General features: G+C 39.4%; 2 protein-coding genes across 3 annotated transcripts in view; one reads left to right on the forward strand and one right to left on the reverse strand.

Annotated features, from left to right (window-relative positions):
• Nucleotides 1-352: 352 nt before the first annotated feature.
• Nucleotides 353-9,363, reverse strand: LOC124270196 (E3 ubiquitin-protein ligase Hakai-like). Of its 2 annotated transcripts, none has more exons than XM_046705231.1 (6): nucleotides 9,332-9,363; nucleotides 4,754-4,939; nucleotides 3,935-4,029; nucleotides 3,159-3,245; nucleotides 2,269-2,330; nucleotides 353-2,064 (listed from the first exon to the last, which is right to left on the reverse strand). In XM_046705231.1, exons 1-6 carry the CDS (start codon nucleotides 9,339-9,341, stop codon nucleotides 963-965), a joined length of 1,542 nt encoding a protein of 513 aa, XP_046561187.1. In that variant the 5' UTR covers nucleotides 9,342-9,363; the 3' UTR covers nucleotides 353-962. The 2 variants fall into 2 exon arrangements, with proteins under 2 accessions (XP_046561187.1, XP_046561188.1); XM_046705232.1 differs by lacking the exon at nucleotides 9,332-9,363 and adding an exon at nucleotides 7,164-7,216.
• A 281-nt stretch (nucleotides 9,364-9,644) lies between these two features.
• The window catches only part of LOC124270115 (ubiquitin carboxyl-terminal hydrolase 19-like), a 40,641-nt gene continuing 27,156 nt past the window's right edge, over nucleotides 9,645-23,129 (forward strand). The window contains 8 exon segments of the mRNA XM_046705133.1: nucleotides 9,645-9,741; nucleotides 13,245-13,373; nucleotides 17,077-17,204; nucleotides 17,491-17,581; nucleotides 19,316-19,362; nucleotides 20,312-20,412; nucleotides 21,797-21,868; nucleotides 22,777-22,892. Coding sequence (XP_046561089.1) covers nucleotides 9,645-9,741; nucleotides 13,245-13,373; nucleotides 17,077-17,204; nucleotides 17,491-17,581; nucleotides 19,316-19,362; nucleotides 20,312-20,412; nucleotides 21,797-21,868; nucleotides 22,777-22,892 — 781 coding nt within the window.

The raw sequence follows: 23,129 nt of genomic DNA on the forward strand, positions 1-23,129 counted from the left end.
ATTCCCCACATGGGTACAATGTGTGAAGCCCATTACTGGTGTCCCCCGCCGTGATGTTGCTGGAATATTGCTAACAGCGGCGTAAAACCAAACTCAGTCAGTCAGTCAGTCCTAAATCAAGCCCTGCACAATATAACATAAATACAAGCTTAATATGATAGAGCCAGAATCAACTCAATGATAAATGCTACAACTGCTGCCTTCAGTTTTGGTATCCAAACGAGACCAAACAATACCTTATCATATCTGTCTACATCTAGGACTTAAATATGATATTCTCGTTTAATCAGGCATTATAAATCAACTGGCACTAATTCATGAATAATAAATTAAAAGGCTGATGAGGCAGAGAAACAACATATACAATTTATTTCTTCTGGAACGATTTTTTTTTCATTGTTGTGAACCAACTCTTGTGACAAAAGGCTACACAGATGACCTAATATTTCATTTGGTCTTTAAGTTAAAGCAGGATAAAAATGACCTCCTAATGTTTGCTGAAAGAAATCAGTGCCCATGAAACCAGGGACCCTATCCACAAAGCGTGTAGCACTATGCCATTAATAAGCCTATGATAAAGTATAAAGTCACAATAGGTCGAAACGTTACGAACGCTTTGTGGATTGGAACCCTGGTCTGTTGAGCATTCTACACCAAGATAAACAAATCAATAAACAGAGCACCCAATATGGCATAACCTTATACTGAATATCATACCATGGTAAAGCTTAGATGTAAATAGTTAACAAGTCCTGATGATCTTGAAATTCAGTCACAAATCATAAAAACAGACATGGCAGTAATTACATGTTTCATACACAACCTTCATGAGAAATTGGTTCAGACATATGTAATACTGTTTCACATGGTAAGTAATCATTCTGTTCCACTAAATAAGCCAATATTTCACCACTCACTGTTTTTCTTACACAACAATCATTCTAACAAACACTTCCACTGTGTCAGTAGTACTGGTTGTACGAGTCACCTTGTGGTCTCTGAGGAGGGGGGTGCATGGGACCACCTGTGGGGCGAGGTGGGGGGACTCGTGGAGGGGGACTAGTCCATGGCATTCTGGGGCTACCTGGCTGATTAAATGGTGGTGGTCCATGCCCATCGTCGTAGTGTCCATGAGGGCTGGGGAAGCGGGGTGGGGGTTGCCCCTGCTGTCTCTGTTGCTGGGGGGGCCCCATCCTTGGCGGGGGTCCAGTGAGATGAGGCTGAGGCCCCCCTGGATTAACGCCTTGTGGATGGGGGTGAGGTATAGGCCCTGGGGGTGGACCTCCATGAGGGTGGGAACCCGGAACAGTAAGAGGTCTCAATGTCTGTGCCATGGGGGCAGTAGAGTAGGGGACAGGCCCTGTGTGACTGATGGGAGCGAAGGACGCAGGAGGAGCCATGGTTGATGGTGGGAATGGCTGTCTGGGGGGTGGAACCCCCGTAGCCAGGTGGGCAGGGAGGGGAGGCATCCCCGTCCCAGCCAGAGTCTGATACATGAGAGCATGTTCTGGTCGACGGTATTCCGACTCATCCTGTATGGGAACAGTGATGAGATTGGTCCTGCCGGTAGATGACATCATCGGTATTGAGGAGGTCTGGTAGCTCTCTATTGTGGACACCGGAGTGAGTTGAGGCTGTGACAGGGCTGGAGCAGTCACAGCTGGGTGTAACTGAGGCATGGATACATGGTGGGTCTGCACCATTGCTGGCATTGGCTGAGGTACAGGGGGACCTTCGATAGGTCTGTACACGGACTGTTCTATCATCTGTCTCGGTGGAGGGTTCAGATCTTGTGGAGGAGGAGCGTGGCTCACGGTGCTGCTGCTGAACGCCTCAGCCTGCGTGGAATGATGATGAGGAGGGGGAGGCTTCGAGGGTGCCAGTGGCGGGGGATCCGGCCGGGAACCGGTACTGAGATGGCGGTGGTTGGCATGAGCCTGTAGGTCCCTCTGGGACAGGTATGTCCGTCTACAACCACCACTGCTATGTTTGGCACCTCCATATGTACAGATGAAAACTGTGCCAAGGGCAGACTGCTCAATTCTCTGGACAGGATCTTCACATCTGCAGGATACGAGAAGGCATAAAACATCAAAATACTGGTTCATTTGATATTTGACATCAGTCAGCAATATTCGATTGAAATTACAGTCGCCTTTACAGAATCAAATCTAGAGGTTGATAATGAGAGCATCATATACATTCAATAAATATTGCATTAACATGTTTCATTTTTCTCTTAAATAGACATGTGGTGGAACATCATACCTAGGACATTTCTTCTCTGTCTTCCTAGCACAGTCGAAACAGAACACATGCTTACAGGGAATCTGGAACATATACAAAAGAAAGTGTCACAAATTCTTATATTATACAAAACAAATCATGATGATCCAAAATATCTACTGATCGAATGTTAGCACCATGTTTAGTTATAATCTGTTGCAGATAATAATGTACAAAAAATCTGATGCTTCTGAAGCAGCAAATACTGGATCCTGAAAGAGTGAGAGGGCAGGGGGCAGATAAAGCTTTTTGAGAGGGGGGGGGAAGAAGAAGGGGTTTGGAACACTCTTAAGAAAGTGGAGTGCACACTTCTTTTTCATGAGAGTTTCAATGGTCATTTAATGTAATTTTCTGAATAAAAACTAATAAAAGGATATAATGCCGTATAGGGGACCAGGTGCTCTCACAACAACCGCCCACTCGGGTGAATCAGGAGAGAGTGAGGAGCATGGCGACAGGTGGCGCCGCTTTCCCACCAAAACCTGGGGAAGGGAGATGACTCCTGGTGAGTGATTTTACGTCCACTTTTTTGAAGGGAGCTTCAAAAGGGGATTCAAGTGTTCCACTAGCATTCAGACGGAAAGGGAGACAAGCAATAAGCATGTGTCAGGATAAGGAAAAATATAAACTTTCAGGACAAAAGGGAGGGTGCGCACCCCTGCACACACACACCACACCACACATCCCACCCCCCCTCTGGATCCGCCTATGGTGAGTTTTACGTTGCTTTTAGCAATATTCCAGCAGGGGACCAGACATGAGCTTCACACATTGTACCGAGGATCCTGAAGGAACTGCATGGATAATCGGCCCCTTACGTCAACTGCATCACACAGCCCTCGTCATCAGCTGGCGGACATGTCTCCACTTACCATTCTCCCATAGATGAGTATAGGCAGGGTACACTTCTCACAGCAGTGTATCAGGGGATCCACCACCTTCTCACCAATCAGCTTCACCTGAAACAAGGTGGCATAAAGTCATGCTTTAAAGTTTACACCATTTCTTTCATGCTGATTGGCTGAATGGGCATCTGATCTGAGATCACACAGACAGTTAATTCACACAATGTGAACAATCTTTTCTGGAACTGATCATGTGAACTGTCGTTAGAAGTACATTCGAGGGTTTTCCAGAACTCATGGTGTCTACAATCAACGTGACTGTCTACTAAAATATTTAATTCTTATTCCCTGCATTTACTGTATCAGCTTTATAATTGATTTCGTAAAATGACTGACAAACAGAAATCCCAAACTCAAAGCAACTCATAGGTCATTTGATGTCCTAAGAACTTTGTCAGTGAGACAAATGAGTGAGTGAGTGAGTTTTTACACCGCTTTTAGCAATATTCAAGCCATATTACAGAAGGGGACACCAGAAATGGGCTTCACACATTGTACCCATGTGGGGAATTTAACCCGGGTCTTCGGCGTGACAAGAGGACGCTTTAACCACTAGGTAACCCAACCACCCTAAAGAACTTAGTCAAGTAGCAGCCAGCAGTATGATCTGAATTAAATGAGATAATCATGGGACGATACCCAGAAATGATGCAGGTGATAGATATTTAACACTTTGGTGAATTCAGTGTCTTGACCACGTTGACTAGTGGCCGACCAGTAACCAATCGAAACAATCAGCTGACCTTGTGATCCCAGCGCAGCCTCTGACTCTGGTGCATTGGCTCAACAGCGTAGGCCGACTTGAAGATGACAAGATCTGGGGTGACCAATTCTTCCTCTGAAATGGTCACAATACACACATCATGTCGAGAAACTATGGCAACCAACTTTGTATTGTATGAACATTTTAGTCACTTAACACTATTCAGGCGGACAGATAGATGGACATGCTTATGGATATGTCTCTGTTTTACAAACAGGGGGTGGAAATAACCCATTGCCCGACGCCCGAGTTCAGTGTTTTTTCTGTTGGGCAAGCAAATTTGTATATCACACTGTACCGGTGTCCAGTTGACTTTCCAATATTAATTATGTTGTTTATTTAAAAAATCAACAAGAAAACGGCCGGTATAGAGGAAAAATTATCAGGTCAAGTAATTTTACATGTGCCACTGTACCGGAGTACACTAGCAATTTTAAAGTTATTTCCACCCCTGAAACAGGGTTGATACCATAGTCTAAGGATGTCTAACATCCTTATATTATTTCCTGCAGTTCATGGGTAAATTTACAATCCACACGATCAATAAAAATCAGCAAATAATTTAGAACAGACAAGTAAAATAAGAATAGACGTTTGCTTGTCAGTTACTTTCAGCATAATTACATCACAGGTTGATGGGATACAAAGAATTATCCAGGATGCTGACGGCAGAAAAAATCATTGTTTTTGTGCAAAAGTGAGAATTTTCTGAATCTTGAACCTGCTGAGGTAACCACCCTATTTCCTGCAGCAGTAGTATGATCAGACAGGTCTCGTTTATGTTGAACGTTACACCTACCCTGCATGGCAGCTGGAGGGGGAGGGGGTGGGGGTGGTGACCCTTCAACTTCAGGTTCTGGGTCTGGTTCACGTGCCTGGGCTCCTTTACGACCTCTACCTCGGCCACGACCCCTACCCCTTCCACGACCTCGACCTTTACCAGTCGTCTTACGTCGTAGGCCACTCTCTGCTTCCAAATCAAGATCTGGTAACAGTAGATAATTATTAATGTCACAAAAACTCAAGCAAATCATGCTAACTATGGAAATGTAAATACTCCTAACCATGTCCTTTTAATTAATAAGTATTGGCATGTTGCAACATTTGAATGCACAATGCCATTTATGGAAAGCGGTCAAATGTAACATATATTACGGGATTACACGTTCTCAGTTAAGTACAGATTTTAGTACTTTTGTCCCAGCCGGGATTCGAACCCACACTCTCTTGGACTGACTGACTGAGTTTTGGTTTTACGCCGCTTTTAGCAATATTCCAGCAACACCACGGCGGGGGACACCAGAAATGGGCTTCACACATTGTACCCATGTGGGGATTCGAACCCGGGTCTTCGGCGCGACAAGCCAATGATTTAACCACTAGGCTACCCCACCGCCCCTCACTCTCTTGGAAGCGGCAGTGGCTGAGTGGGTTATATCAGTATTATCACCAACTTTGTGTGCTGGCGCTTAGGTCCCTGAATCTGAGAGTGTGGGTTTGAATCCTGGATGGGACACAACGAAGCAAAAGTACTAGAATCTGTATTTTACTGAGACAGTGAAATCAAAAATATAACATATGATACATTTTGAACATTTCACACGAACACTGCAAAAATGATACATGCATATGAAGATGATGACTGTCATGATTTTATACATTACAACCATGATAACATGAAATTGAGTCAGGTTTCAAGCCAGCAATAGTCCAGCAATATGGCCCAGGACACCAGAGCGAGTGAGTTTGGTTTTACGCAACATTTAGCAACATTCCAACAATATCGTGGCGGGGACACCAGAAATGGGCTTCACATATTGTACCCATGTGGGAAATTGATCCTGGGTCTTTGGCATGATGAGTGGATGCTTTAACCACTAGGCTACCCCACTGCCCCCCATGACACCAGAAATGGAATTCATACAATTACCCATGCGGACAATACAGCCCAAATCTTTGACAAGACCAGCAAAGACATTAACCACTTGTTCCTCCCACCACCTCAAAAACATCATACAAACTGTAATCATTTTATTGTTTAAAACTTAAATACATTAAACTAGACACTTGGAGACACAGATTTCTTAAAATTGAGAAAATGTCAAAATAAATAAAAATATAATGATAATAGCCAACCTGACAAAAAAAACTAATACATTACTTATCTGTCAAATTTGCATTATACATACAATATCGGATGAATATCCTGTTAATGACCATAGAGTATAAGGTTTTTCAGTTACTTGAGCCAGTAGAAGTGCACAGTGCTCCAACATGAGGTGGTGCTGGGTTTGTTTTCAACATACAGCAATGAGGTATGCTTGTTTGAATGTTTGATTTACTCGGACCAAGGATTCAGAAGCCCAACTTATGATAAAACAATGAGAAAGTTCACCTGCCACAACCTCTTAACTTGCACATATATATTGTATTGGAACTGATTCTAAGGAGATAAGTCTGAGAGAGGCCAGTCATTTCTCACAAAATGAACAAGCATCAGATCTCAGAAACTATTCTGCACTTTGATGGTGCGGCATCAAGTGAAGTGAGTGCATGCACAAATGAGGGAGTGTATAAGTGCATCGGTGAGTTAGGTATTATGCTGAGTTTAGCAATATCTCAGCAATATCATGACGCAGGACATCAAAACTTGGCTTCACACATTGTACCAACATAGGGAATCAAACCCAGGTCTGTGGGTGGGCAACCAAATGCATTAACCCCATCTCCAGTTCTTCTATATGACCATGAGCATAGTTGCTTTTTTAAAACATAAATTGATAACCGACAATATGATGACTATCAAGTATAGTATTAGTTAAGATGCAGTTAATTAAAATAAAAAAAGAAATTGAGACAAACATATGCTGAAGTTAAAAAAGAAACGCTTTCAAAAGTTGGAAGATAGATAAGTTAAACAAGCGATAAGAAAATTTAACCTTTAGAGAATAAGTTGATAAGAAAATAAATTCACACTGAAACATGACCACCATTTTATACTAGTATGTCAATGAATCTGGTGATAATGATTTGTCCTGATTACCAGTTTACCTGACTACAAGCACATTACCAGAAAGTTGCAGACTATTCTGACTTATCTATCACATTTACTAAAAGTGGAAAGTAAAGAAAGGGAGGATTAAACCTTGAAAAAAAGCATTGGAACAGTTGAACAGTTCAAACTACAATGAAATGATGAAATACATCACCAAGAAAATGTCATCTGATTAAGACTTGCAAAGCTGGAAAAAAATAACCCTACATGAAATGCAATTGAGTAATTAAAAGTGATATAAAAATAATATAAAAAACAAATTAAAAAACCTAATATCTGAGGTATTAAATGCACCAATATATCTGATACTGGAACAAATATTTTGAATTCAAGCAGCATATGTTTTATTGAATCAAGTTACTCCAACAACTGCCCACTGGATGAAGGGAGATAACTTGAAGCACATTTTCAACATGTGACAGCTTGAGACACCAACAATGAGGCTCACACATTGCTGAGGAGTATGATAATTCAACAACTTTTCAATGGATCAAAAAGCATCTGTGCCACTATAAGAATATGGTATCAACAGGACATATTGATACAAAACTCATAAAGAATACATATGACTTGTATATAGTTACTTATCAGGATACAGGGCTCCAGATAAGGGCCGTATCGACGTATGTACGGATAAAAAATATGCACGATACGGTAGGAAATAATTTTGAAAACGTAGCAGATATGCACCACAGCAATGGTGTACGAATCATTTACAGACGTATTTATATGAAAAAGTATTGTTTTATTGTTTACTGACCTGTTTACACAAGAGTAGCAATGTTGTGGTGCACATAACAAACGAAACACAAGAATACTGATTACTAATTTCCATTCAGTACTCTAAATGTACTCTTAAGTTTTTCCAGTACTCCTATATTGAAAAAATAAGGAGTACGTACTCCTGATGTTGAAAAATTATCTGGAGCCCTGAGGATACTTTTACTCATCCTGAACCTGTAATTGACATGTAAGCTAAATAAAGACCCAAGATATATACCATTTGGGATTAACATTAATAACAAACCAAGAATCGTCATTATAAGACCAAATCTTGATTTGTACCAATCATCATAGAATTCTGAAACAACTTTGTGATCAATTCTGTATACAGATTTTAGACATTAAGAAAAATGTGCCATGCTTGTCCTTTATGACACATCGAGGATACTCATTAGTTTGAACCAGGCTTATGAACCTTTAGCCAAGAAGATCCTGGAGGATAAGAGGACCGCCTCCGTTGTGTAGTGATTAGAGCGTCTACCCGGAGAGCAGAAGGTCGCGGGTTCGATCCCCGACCGCGTCATACCAAAAGACGTTAAAATATGGTACATGTTGGTCCCTGCCTGGCGCTCAGCATTAATGGGTACAACAAGGACTGGTCGGCTCGGAGTCAGTATAATGTGTCTGAGTGGGGTATTCATGCTTCACTGCGGCATGGTATCTCAGTGAGCTAGCACTATAAAACCTAGTAGAAGCAGCCGCACATACACATACACACGCATGCACGTCGTCATATGAGCGAAATATTCTCAAGCACGACGTTAAACCCAATTTCACCTCACCTCACCTGGAGGATAAGGGACATTGCTCTTCACCATGTTCACTTCAGACCATATACACAACCACCCTAAATTGGTAAACTGAATACCTTAATTTCATATGACCAGAACAAAGTGTCCGTTTACAATAATCAGGTATGTCCTGTAATCATAGGATAACAAAAATGGTATAACTGTAAAAAGGTTCGTCATTACCCCAGTTATATCCTGATGAATAGTTCGATAAAGGCAGTTCGTTTGAAATACTTGGTCAAATCAAATGCATAATTATAATGCATAAACTTTGAGCTTTCAAGAAAGTTACGGAATGCTAAGACACGCAGTGACAGGCCTCAACATTGAAAGCATACCAACATATGAAAATGTAGCGATTCCAAAGACTACTATTGTGGATATTATGTGCGGTATTATGTGCCTACAGCCTAGGCTTGCGTTTATGTTTATTGTCGACAGATACTTAAAACTAAGCTATTTATCCATGTATGAAACGTAAACTGCAGAGTTAAGTGCATTGGTGTTATTGGGAGGGGATGTAATCACATCTAATCCAAAGTTAATGTTCTAAGCACTGAAGCCGAGTTGCCAAGATTTCAAAGTTGGACATGGACATCACTGCATAATCTGTGGCAGATCAATATCTATCGTGTATTTCCACTTAGAGAGACATAGACGTAGTCATTGTCAATTACACGATTAATTTGCCAATGGAACAGTCTGAATGACACCGTTATATGTAGATTTGATTCCGAAAAACACGCACCTTCGTCCATGATGAATATGATCAAGTTTGTAAGTACAATGTTGATTGGTCAATCCACACTTCCGTTGTAAATGACGCGCTTTTTCATTTGCCGATGGGTAGATAGAACAGAGTTACCTTCTCTTGACAGCGACAGGAATCTCATTCCATGTGCAATCTTTGTCAACGAAACGTGACTTGTCATCTTTGATATTGTTACGGGTACAGTTGTTCATTTGATTTTGAAGATAATTTGTCTTCAACTTCAAAAATAGAGCAACAACTTAGAAAACGAAAGCACACTGACTCGGTGTGCAGGTCGTCTATTCCGACCATGGCGTCTCCAAACAATGATGATCAGGGACAGGGAAGAGAAAAAGAAACAAAACGAAAGAAAGATTGTGACACAGGTCAAGAAATAAAATCTGTGGGTAAGATATCTCATATGATAATAATTTTCAAACAAAGTATAGAATCATCACCAAAAAAAATCTTTTCTTAGTGCAGTGATCAGTCATAATGAAGAAGGCTTGATGTTTATGTTGTGCTAAGGATCACTTTTAGAATACAGCACCACACCTTCTGGTGAGGACGTTCTCTGCTGTTGGTCACGTGCCACTGAGACAGACAACATGTTTTGTGAGAATTCATCAGATGTGAACTCACGACTTTTGGATTGTTAGCCGACAGCTAACCAACTGAGCTACGTCCACACTGTTAAACCATGTGTAAATTTATCTTAATTATCTTAAACAATTACAATAGCATCGCATGATTTTAATCTACGGAATATTTATGAATGATCGCAGTGCTATCTGGCACACCAGTCCCATTCCGTAATCTACAAGATAACGAGTGGTGTGGAATGAGCCGATATGGCGCGAACTGAAAATGGCCGTATACATCAAGTGTCAACATTGAAATGATGGTATGCATGAATAACATTCTTTCACAAAATTCGTGGTAAATTCGTGACCGAAAAATGGCTATGTTTAACACACAAACTCCCAACAGCGCGCTGGGCTTATTCAGTGACAATGCATAAGAGATGAACACTGACAGGAACTTAAGCACACTCAGTAACCTAGCAAAAGTTTGACATCACAGAGCATTGTTTGGGGTCACAAATTACATCAAAAGGTATTATGACAGAATTTGTAAAGTTTATGGTGCTATATTCTAAAGGTAGGCAATTATATTAATAGCAGAGCTAGAAATTAAGGAGCATCTTTAGAATAAAGTAACGACAAATGTCTCTGTCAGAGTTCATGCACCTTAGGGAAGTTACATGTTTCGTGAGATTCAATCAAGCTAACCAACTGTTCAACACTGTCAATGATCCAGTTGGTAATATGGATTTCTGGTAATTCATTTATCTTCTCATGCCTATGTAGCAGGGTGTGGAGTCATCCCATAGATGACATCCTTACCTCGTCAGCTACCTCATTGGCCATGTGGACAAGGTGTCCATCTTCAGATCAGAAGGTCCATGGTTCAAATCCCAGCACATGAATCAGAAGTTTTATGTCCGCCTCACCTGAAAGGTTATGAAAATGAAACCTCCAAGTCACCTTGGTTTCTTTTTATCTGACATCAGTAGATGGACATTTGCATGTGGTTGCTGTGCCACTCTCATCCAGTAATCTACACACAATGTCATGGTAAAGAATGAATCAGTATGACATGAACTGAATTTGGCAGCAGATGTCTTATAGTGATTTCCAGTCTAAGTAAACTTAGCCTCAGTATAATTCGTTACACTGCTATACTGAGTCAAACAAACCCTAGTAGAAGGTTGCGTCAGCTAACCTTTGAGCAACCTATGACTGTCCAATCAAACGTGAGACAGCTGAATGGATTTAACCAATCAAACAACGGCTACTTGTTAGGGTTCGGCGGGACTTACAAAGCGGTTTTTTGGATTTTCTCTTCCTTGGTCACTGACACTGAACTATCAACAAACGAAAATCCGCATAAAGCACAGATATTTGACCTGCAGTATATACACTTAGGGGTTTCTAATGACATGGTTACTATTAGCTTATATTTCCGAAAGATGACATCCTGGAATAGTGATGAAATACAATATTTTCAGCGACTGTTTACTCATTGCGTCCTCCTTGTGTATTACTCGGAAGCGATTGTGCGGAAAATAGCATTCGGAATCGTTCGAGTATTTTGGGTAAAGGTTCAAACAGTATTTGCGAATGTTAACTTTCGCGATTTGGTAAGCTGTGTTCTGATTCGTTAGTCCAAAAGGTTAGCTGACGCGACCTACTACTAGGGTTTGTTAGACTCAGTATAGCAATGTAACGAATAATACTGAGCCTAAGTTTACTTAGACTGAGTGATTTTAAGAGTAGGCATGACTGGAAGGGTATTTAATGATTTGATGGATGATTTTGGTACCCAAAAGTGAAGGATGGAAAACCGAGACCAATGGCATTGCTACTGATGCCACAAGGGTGAGTCAGATTTAAAATTATATCTGAGCAAAGGTAGCACGTGATACTGAAAGTGGCTTGATTTAATGTTCCATGCCATTACATTCAAAATCAGATCATGTCATTTTGCTGTCTGGATATGTTTGTGGGAAATAAAATGAAAATTTCAAAACAATGAGATGATAAGTGCATTAGTTTGAACCTTTTGTCTCCCTTGTGGGGACATGAATATCCCATAAGTTAACACAATCAAATGTCCTTAAAGCAGGTCTGTCGCTGTTTTTAACATGATGAATCCAGAGTGGTAGACTGAGCGATTTTTTAAATTAAAATAAAATACAATTCCTGAAACTGGTAATGTAGACTTGCCACGCATTGTAGACTTGCATGGGCTGCATTGGGTATATTTGTTTCAGGGTCTGTATGAATCACTACCAAAGTAGTAATGGAATATGGTGTCTGCAAACAGATGTCTAATCCAGTTTCCAAAAAGATAAGATCCATATCAGGTCTAAAAGGCCTCAGTTCACCGTCTTGTCCATCCTTAGGCCCAACCAGCCTTGAAGAAACTGCCCCATGCCAGAACGTCTCCAATGATCAAGCCTACAAACAACCAGGCTCCGATTACCCTAAACTAATCACAGCCACCTTTATTCGATATTTTGCTCCCACTGTTTACTACCACAGACATGTCTACGAAAGTAGATGGGTGCTATATAGTGTTGAGAATTGGTTAAAATCTCATAATTGATGATTGCTTCATTGCAACCGATCAATCATCGAAAATAATTGGTTAGCGTCATTTATGAAATTTTCCTGGTTATTTTTGTTAATGCACAAAAACATAAAGAAAAAAACATGTAGTTCTTGGGAGGTTTTTTTTGCAAATTTCACATCTTGAAAGGATGTCTAGTATGTTAGGAACATAAATTTCGTGGGGTCTTTAAGATAAATTCAATCATGACTTGGAATGAGCTTGTAGTGCTCAGGAAATGTAACTGACAAAACCAACCTTGTGAAAAATATTGTTAATGCAAAAAAATGTTCCAGAATTGTTTGTGTTCGATTATGAGAAAACATGATCGATTGCTTGGTCGTTTAGTCACTGCGACCAATCTTCGATTCTTTCAATTAATTGGACCACCACTAGTGCTATACTTGCGATGTTCTTGTGCAACACAACAATCAGCAATATTCAAAACCATATGGCGGCAGTCTGTAAATCCAGTTTGGACCAGACAATCCAGTGATCAATATCATGAGCATTGAACTACGCAGTTGGGATACAATGATGTGTCAACCAAGTCAGCAAGCCTGACCACCTAAACTTGTTAGCTGCCTCTTACGACAAACATGGGTTGAAGACCAATTCTAACCCGGATCTTGACAGGCCGCTAAACTTTTGAAAATGAGTGACGTACATGTGTATAATTCTTGTTATATCTGTTAACTACAAGACATGTGCCTTACGTTTGTCTGTTTCTTTCCAGATTATGACATTTCTTGGACACAGACATACAGTGATGTTTCTGCAGTCTTCAAGTTTAAATCCAAAATTGAGAGAGCAAATGAAATTGATGTCCAGTTTGAGGAAAACTTGATAAAAGCTGTTTTCCCAAGTGAGTATTCCGTACCGAAAGTACTGTCAGAAATAGAAAAAAAAGAAGTTTTTAGGCTATTCCTCTGTATCATCTGTATCCCTAAGATTTACACAACTGCAAATAGCATGTGTCGAAATAACCCACATCGGCCTAACTGGGCGTTCAGTGGGATGCGTAATAGGGTATCCAGAAAAGCATGTTTACTCGTAAAATCGGGCAAATACTTACATAAATGTTTATTTTCATACTGTCTGATGTTCAACATATGCCTAAAATGAAATGATAGTTGGAAATCCTTCGGTAACGGATACACAGATCAGCCTGCTGGTATAAATATTAATAAACTAGTAAGTTGTAAAGAGAATTATATTCTTAATCTTATTACTTGTATTTATGTTAACTATGGTAAATTTGATGTTTTTAATTACAAATCATCTATATCATGAATAAGTTGAACACTAAAAATAGAATTTGTGATAAATACCCTAGTATGTGACATATCTCTGTGTAGTGTACTCATTCAATCGCTCTTGGGATGATTTAACATGCACGTGCGTTTGGTCGGGAAAAATAAAATTTTCGTGCATTATACATTCCTATACTTTTGATATCTTAAAATACATATTATGAGGATTACAAAGCAGAAGAGTTCGCTTTTATTGCAATTTGTTCTAGGTTGAGCTGTATATGAGCTAGGATGACTGGACTAATGGTCTGTTCCAAATAAGTTGATTCTTGCTCTGTCATCAGGTAAATCTGTCATATAAAAGTCGTATTAAGAATAAAAAGAAGTTGTTATCCATAAAACATGTCATGTATTCATTTTCATCCAACTTCTAAATGCCTTTCAAGAACTACTGTTATAGAATAATTTGCCAGAAAAAAAATTAAATCCATGATTAGGGTTTCAATGTGATCAAAATTCATATTACATGTTTTTCAAAACTTTGTTTTCTCTTATTGTTAACCCTATCTGAAATGACTAATTAAGTTGGCCATACATATTTTTGTTGGTATAATTACTGATGTATAATCTCTGAGTAATGTAGGGGTGGTAGCTTAGTGGTTAAAGCATTCGCTCGCCACGCTGAAGACCCGGGTTCGAAGGAATAGTGCTATAAGTGGTGTAAAACTAAACTCATTCACTCTATCTGTTTCCTTTGATGATGGTATATATCTCCTGGCGTGACAGGACCACCGCCATGGTTCAGTAGATTGAGCGTCTGCCTGGAGAGCAATGTGTCACACTGTCAGTGGTTTGATCCCTGGCTGCATCATTCAAAATAATGTTCAAATTTAGAAGCTGTTTGTATCCTGCCAGACACTCGGCATGAGGGCATTCAGGGAATTACCATGAGTCCTGTTTTTGAGGGTCCCTGGGACTCATACTCTTAAGTTTCAGGGGTCCAGACAATTAAATATTATTATCATTAGTGTTATTGTCTTGTGTATCATGATCATCACATTATTTGTTACAGTAATTGAATCGCAAATGATACCATAACCCGGCTAGTAGCAAACTCTTTGATAACTTTTTGTTACTTGATTGGAATTTTGACAAAAAGTATTTGGACTTCTTCTGCGTCCCTGTGGATGCGGTTATAAATTTTGTTGCTTCCATTGTCAATTTTTATGCATATAGGACGCAGGGCCCCTATTCTCGAAAGGATCCTATCCCTAGGATATCCTAACTTTGATCCTAGGGTCTAGGATAGGTGTACTACCTTATTCTCGAAAAGTATCCTTTTTAATCACAACATTGCTCTTTCCAGTCACATTGCCGTGAATTGTCAATGTCAAGGCCAACTTGATAGGGGAAGTAACTCCGATCCTCTTTATTTCCTAGGTGAATTTTTCATTTTGTGAGATGATGCATAATGAGAGTTCAAATGATGATTTTCATTTAAAAAAAAATACAATTAAATTATTTTTTGCACATATCTTTAATATCCTTATTGTTATTTGGCAGACTTTCAAACTCTGAAGTAAAAAATGTTATCACCTTGTCAAAAATTGAATTTTCAAAAACTTCAAAACTACTATGTAATGTGATGAAAAGATCGAATAATTTCTTCTAGATCTACTAAGCCCATCAAATGCTGAATATCATCATATTTTGTGTTTTTTATGAAATCATGGGTAATATTTAGGGGAATCCCCAACTTAATGAGGGGTTTTCTATCTCATCTACTGAAGAACTCTCATTCCTAGCTAGGATAGGTACCACAAGTTAGGACAGGGATAGGATCATTTCGAGAATGGGTCTTATCCTAACGGTAGGCTGTCTTAACTACTTAGGATCTGTCTTAGCTGGGACACTTTCGAGAATAGGGGCCCAGGAATTTACGTCCTGTAAATCCCTGAGGCATAAAACAAGGAGTGGTGAAAACAGTGTCAGTTTACTGTCAGTGTTTGCTGTGTGAAGTTGGGTGTGTAGAATGGAGTATGATATCACAGTGATCTAAAAACAGGATGAGTGTGGAGTACCTCATACAGAGGTACAGATAAGCTGTAAATAAGCTGTGTAAATTACGCAAATATTTATGTGAAAACTCAATTCATATTAAGTCTATTGCGTACTGGTACGCTTAAATTTTTGTAAATGCTCAATAAATGTGATATCTTACACGCGTACACACAAAAATGTTAAATCTTAGCTTGTGTACAGGTGGATAGATAAATAACTGCAGTATATTGAGAGGTTCTATTTCAGGACATGAACTTGGCAACTTGCAGTCTTTCTTATCATTTCTCATATTACAGATCAAATATAAATAAGAAACACTAACATTTAAATTTTATATTTTTAAAATTGATGGAAAATGGCAAAATACCCAATTGAGTTTCAGTGAGGTGAGTACAATATATTTGGTTACTCAAAGGAAAATTAGGATACCCAATTGAGATAACACAAGCAAGTACATAACCCAGTGGTCAAAAAAGTTATCTGTAGTACTGCTCATAGTAGAGGAAGCCACACCATGACATGCATGTCGCTATAATCTGGAGGGCGGTGGGGTAGCCTAGTGGTTAAAGCGTCCCATCGTCACACCGAAGACCTGGGTTCAATTCCCCACATGGGTACAATGTGTGGAGCTCAATCTGGTGTCCCTGCCGTGATATTGCTGGAATACCTCACCTCACCTCACCTCACCTCACCTCACCTCACCTCACCTCACCTCACCTCACCTCACCTCACCTAGTTTTGTCACTATGGTGACAAAGCGTATTATTGCAAGTCATCTACAATGATGGTCGTTAAACTAAAAAATCCAATACTGCTTCAACATATTGTTGAGGGGCGGCTGGGTACCCTAATGCTAAAGCGTTTGTTCGTCACACTGAAGACCCAGGTTCGATTACCCACATGGGTACAGTGTGTGCAGCCCATCTCTGGTGTCCCCCACCATGATATTGCTGGAATAGTGCTAAAAGTGGCGTAATACCATACTCATACATTATAGTGTTGATGTTGTATTTGTATTAAGGGGGCGGTGGGGTAGCCTAGTGTTTAAAGCATTGGCTCGTCACGCCGAAGACCCGGGTTCGAATCCCTACATGGGTACAATGTGTGAAGCCCATTTCTGGTGTCCCCCGCCGTGATGTTGCTGGAATATTGCTAAAAGCGGCGTAAAACCAAAACTCAGTCAGTCAGTCAGTATTTGTATTAAGTATGAACAAATGATGAATCTGTTTCAATACAAGTATATTTAAAACACAGAGGGAGGCTCCTGGTCCTATCGATTGTTTGGAGAAGTCAGGAAAGAAAAGAGTCGAGTGATAGTGAAAGGGTCACGAATGGAACTGAAGATGGTGAAGAAGATTGCTCAGAACTGGCCGACATATCAGGTAGATAAAATATTTCACACCTTATTATGTAAACCCTGCAGCTGTGGTATACAAACACTTGATTATGTTATCATTGCTTATTTCATGAGTTCTTGTAGTGGTAAAAAATGACAATACATGTATGTATAAGATTGATAAACATAATAAAGATAGTCGTAACCTTGTTCAGTACCAACACATGGCATTGAGAAAACATAAGTTCGAAATCTATATTGATCCAGTTTTGATGGTGATAGATGTTTCTAAGCCTGTTCTGATGTTTGGCAAAAACTGATGTGTTCTTTAGGAGGTAACACCCAAGAAAGAGGAGCCGTATGCTAGTGCTGGTCCCTCTGATCTCCAAACAGGTCCTGAAGGTCACACAGGGGACGAAGACAGCAAGGAGAAAATAGAAAAAAGATGAAGGTCAGTTATTTTACATTTCATTCAAGTACAGACTTGAATGATAAGCTGCACTTGAAATATATGTGTAGCTCATGTATCCTACTGGTTGGTGGGATAGGTTGGTTATGATGATTCCTGTTGTGTACACTCTTGATTTCCTGTGATTTTTAATGTTCATCCTTCTTGTTTATAATTCTTCACAGAAAGGGTTATGTGAATTTATGTCATTGTTGTCATCTGTAGAATTTGTGTTTTCAAATCGTCTATGAAACTGTTAGTGTTAAACCATAAGGCTTAATTTGCATGGGTGGTGCTCACAGACTCCTGATCCAGTTTCACACCTAGATACTATACAGTTTATGTATAGGAATACATTTAATGTAAGTTGGTATGTTAATGTACAGTGCGTATGTCCAAGTGAAGTTGTATTCAGGGACTTACCTTGAGTCCTGTTTTTGAGGGTCCCTGGGACTCATACTCTTAAATTTTAGGGGTCCTGGACAACAAAATGGGGGTCCAGACAATTAAATATTATTATCATTAGTGTTATTGTCTTGTGTATCATGATCATCACATTATTTGTTACAGTAATTGAATTGCAAATGATACCATAACCTGGCTAGTTGCAAACTCTTTGATAACTTTTTGTTACTTGATTGGAATTTTTACAAAATGTATTTGGACTTCTTCTGCGTCCCTGTGGATGCGGTTATAAATTTTGTTGCATCCATTGTCCATTTTTATGCGTATAGGACGCATGAATTCACATCCTGTAAATGCCTGTGTATTGCAGTGTATGAAACTCATCAAAACATTGGACCACACCACAGGGCTAATAACTTTTAAGACCTACCAGCCCCACATTAAACCAACCAGCCCTATCAACATTGTCTAAAATGTTATCAATTATGTAAAACCAAAGAAAAGGTGTGTTTGCTTACCTTTATTTAAATCCACAAATTCCACAAGCTGATAACTTTAGATATATTGGACCCACGTGAAGTTTATGAATTTATTCATCATAGTGTCATTGAGGGTAAAGTCCAGAGATATTTTTGTTTAATTATTAACCTGTCCGTTGGTTAGGAAACTGAATTTGAATTAAGTGCGATAATCTAGCACCTGACATCAGTCCCCATTTCTCCTCACCTCACTTCCTTGATAGGCCTCTGTTATTTTCTTGATGAAGTCAACATAATCAGTTCCTGTTTCATTTTGATTGTGATTAATGTGGTTTCTAGCTTTGAAAAATAATTTCCTTAAATGTCAATGCGTTTCCTTTTAAAAGTTAATGGTGTGACACTTCTTTGCCATGCTTGTAGTGTCCATGTTTGAATAGGTTAGATTATGTTTTCTGAGCTTTTAGGTTGTTGGGGTAGCCTAGTGGTTAAATCGTTTGCTTGTCACGGCAAAGACCTGGGTTCGATTCCCCCACATGGGTACAATGTGTGAAGCCCATTTCTGATGTCCCCTGCCATGATATTGCTGGAATATTGCTAAAAGCGGCATAAAACTAAAGTAACTTTTGAGTTTTCAGTGTTAGCTTAATGGTTACAGTGTTTACTTATTCTGCTGATGACCCAGGTTTGATTCCCTACGAGTGTTCAAGGTGTGAAGCCCATTTTTTTGTGTCATCCTCCAGGATATATCTGATATCTTGCTAAAAGTGGCATGTATCCATTCAAACTCTGTTACAAATCACTGTCATGTTTTTGTTTTGTTTCCAGAGCCCATCTTCTACATCAACCACATCAAGCATGACTTCTTTGAAAGGGTGAGTCTGAGTTTGAATTTGGTTTATGTCAAAGAAATATTGTACTTAGTAGTAATTGAAACACTCTTCAAAAGCAGTTGGGGTTTTATTCTCAGTATAATTAGTAGCTTGGTCAATTGCAACATATGTTGAACTTGGAGTAACACTTTCTCAGTAAAGTACACATTTTATTACTTTTTTGGGTTGAGTCCCACCCGGGATTCGAACCCACTCTGTCAGAGTGAGGCGTCTAATTGCAGCACATAGTCAACTCTCTAACCCAGGGGTGGAAAAAACTTTAAAATTGCTAGTGTACTCATGTACAGTGGCACATGTAAAATCACTTGCCCTGATCATTTTTCCACTATACCGGCCGTTTTTCTTGTTGATTTTTTAAATAAACAACATAATTAACATTGGAAAGTCAACTGGACACCGGTACAGTGTGATATACAAATTTGCTTGCCCGACAGAAAAAAACACTGGACTCGGACGTCGGGCAATGAGTCCACCCCTGTGACCCACTTGGCCATTGTTGATTCCACAAAAATGGCCTACTGGTATTCTAGATCATGTATTTTCTGTTCCAATCTGATAATTTGTGGTTTCATGAATAGGGGGCACAAATTACTGCTGTGAACAAGCAATGATTTCTAAGTGTGTCTCTTACTGTAACTCTGCCATTATGATCCTTACCTTGCCAAAAAATAGGAATTTCATACCTTGTGGTGTATCTCAGCTGGCGTGTAGAATGATGTTCAGCATAATATGCCACTCACTCACGCTGTAGCTGGTGGTGTAGCCTAGTGGTTTAAGCATACGCTTGTCACGCCAAAGAATCTGGTTTGATTCCCCACATGGGGACAGTGTGAGAAGGCCATTTGTGGTGACATCTGCCATGATATTGCTGGAATATTGTTAAAAGTGACATAAACTAAAGACACTCACTCACTCACTCACTCTGTTTCAGGATGACAAGTTTGTTCTGCACATTTATGTGAAAGGCACCAACAAGGATGCAGTCAATGTGGTCTTCGAGAAAAGTGCGTTCCTTGTCAAGTTCCACACACAGTAAGTTGGTTGATGGATAGACATATTATTTGGTTTGTTAGGGAGACAACGAGGTTCTTTTTCAATAAGTGATATGAGGCTGTGCTTCAATAAAGGAGTGAGACTGCTTCATTAAGCGAATGACTGCTAAAATAAGTCAATGAAACTGCCTCAAAGGGTTAATAAGACTTTCAATAAATAATAAGACTGTGCTTCAATAGTTACATGAGGTACTGCTTCAATAAGTGAATAAGAAAGTGTTCCAATTAGTGAATGAGATAATACTTTAATAGAGGCCTGAGATAATGCTTCAAGAACTGAATAAGAAAGTGTTCCAATTAGTGAATGAGATAATGCTTCAATAGAGGCCTGAGATAATGCTTCAATAACTGAATGAGACAGTGTTCCAATTAGTGAATGAGATAATGCTTCAATAGCAACATGAGATTATGCTTCAATAAGTGAATGAGACAGTGTTCCAATTAGTGAATGAGATAATGCTTCAATAGGTGCCTGAGATACTGCTTCAATAAGTGAATGAGACAGTGTTCCAATTAGTGAATGACATAATGCTTCAATAGGTGCATGAGAATCTGCTTTAAGGAGTGCATTGTATACTGCTTCAATAAGCGCATGAGATACTGCTTCAATAAGTGGATAAGACACTGCTGCAATAAGTGGATTAGCTGGTAACGCCACAGATATGGGTTTGATTCCCTACAGGTGTCAATGTCTGGGTGCTGTATGCCTTGGGTGTTTTGGTAACGTTTTGTGTGGCAGACTTATTATGTAGTTTTAATGTCGTGAATTTGTACCTCCACAGTATCAACATAGTATACAGACATCAACACAGTATCATCATAGTATACAGACATCAACAAAACATAGTATACAGACATCAACACAGTATCAACATAGTATACAGACATCAACACAGTATCAACATAGTATACAGACATCAACACAGTATCAACATAGTATACAGACATCAACACAGTATCAACACAGTATCAACATAGTATACAGACATCAACACAGTATCAACATAGTATATAGACATCAACACAGTATCAACATAGTATACATACATCAACACAGTATCAACATAGTATGCAGACATCAACACAGTATCAACATAGTATACAGACATCAACACAGTATCATCATAGTATACAGACATCAACACAGTATCAACATAGTATACAGACATCAACACAGTATCAACATAGTATACAGACATCAACACAGTATCAACATAGTATACAGACATCAACATAGTATCATCATAGTATACAGACATCAACACAGTATCATCATAGAATGCATCCTACAAACATTCATATCCAGATCCACAATTGCATCCTCAGGTAATAGTTTCATCAAGAGTTTGGATTTTGTTTTCTAGGGATGTTAAATTCCTGAAGCTACATGAAGGCACTTCAGAAGACACTGCATTCTGCTGGAAGGTGAAACTGAGGTGAGGAGCACATTTAACATTGTTTTTAAGTATCATTTTTTACAGCTGAAAATATGGTTAATATTCGTCCAAAAGAGTTATCAGGAAATACAGAAAACAAATCTGTCCGTCCATCAGGGTTTGTTCCCAGAACTGATCTTGAAAAACATACATTATCCAAACATGGCACAGTGATAGATCTAGAGAAGAACTGATGCCTTTGATAATCTGGGATTTAAACAAAATTAAGTTCCATGACAACAGCTGTGACTTAGGCAGGTGGTGGTGCTTGTTTCCACATCAGATTTTGAAACCATATAATATTTCTCCACCAAACCTGGGATATGGATAGGTCTGGTGATGAACTGGAGCCTTGTGATATTTGGGGATTTTATTCAAATTTATGTTTTTAAAATTTTTATATCTCACATTGTGCACATTCTCTTGACGTTTGACATTAGAGTGGAAACGTCCTTGACCAAAGTTTCAAGCCTCTAGTACTACCTCATACAGGCATACTCTTGCTTCAGCTGTTGTAGGCGGTCACACGAAGTCCGTCTGAAGTGTGCGTCTTGCTTTGGTTGACCAGGTGACTCCCTACTTAAGTCTGCTCGGTTACTCACTTACTTACCTGCGAAGATCCGGGTTAGAATATTGATCTCCAGTAACCCATGCTTGTCGCAAGAGGCGACTAACAGGATCGGGTGGTCAGGCTCGCTGACTTGGTTGATACATGTGATTGGTTCCCAATTGCGCAGATCAATGCTCATGCTGTTGATCACTGGATTGTCTGGTCCAGACTCGATTATTAACAGACTGCCGCGTTATAGCTGGAATATTGCTGAGTGCGGCGTAAAACTAGACTCACTCACTTACTATTTTGAGTGGTATGTAGCTTTGTATGTACAATGATTTTACTTTTTCTTCAGAAAGGACATTAAGCCCGAGATGAGTACATACAAGATTACTGGCACATACATAGAGCTTGTCCTGAAGAAACTGTCAACCGAACGCTGGGGGTCCTTGGAGGCTCCACAGAGGAAAGGTAAATGTTTTATCAATCATGGCATTAGTGAAGCCATAAGCAATATCGGCAGTATCATCCAGTAATACACCTTGGTTTCCTGTCGACCTTCAATGCACCTTGGTTAAAGCTCGTACTTCAATCATAGAAACACAATCGCTCATTCTATATAAGGGTTTTTGTTACATTGTCAACGATTGGTGCTTTTGTTCTTCAGAGTCATGTCTGAAATATTACCAAACACCAGTTATTTAATTT

Source organism: Haliotis rubra, unplaced genomic scaffold (assembly GCF_003918875.1).
Source record: "Haliotis rubra isolate DU_JTF1 unplaced genomic scaffold, ASM391887v1 Scf15, whole genome shotgun sequence".
In the NCBI taxonomy this organism is placed as follows: domain Eukaryota; kingdom Metazoa; phylum Mollusca; class Gastropoda; order Lepetellida; family Haliotidae; genus Haliotis; species Haliotis rubra.

What these genes read in the sequence shown, in the direction of transcription:
- LOC124270196 (XM_046705231.1), bottom strand. An exon ending in GGCTGCGCTGGGATCACAAG is followed by an intron (nt 3,246 to 3,934) that starts GTCAGCTGATTG and finishes ACCTTGTTTCAG; the next exon opens with GTGAAGCTGATTGGTGAGAA. An exon ending in TACTCATCTATGGGAGAATG is followed by an intron (nt 2,331 to 3,158) that starts GTAAGTGGAGAC and finishes TATATGTTCCAG; the next exon opens with ATTCCCTGTAAGCATGTGTT.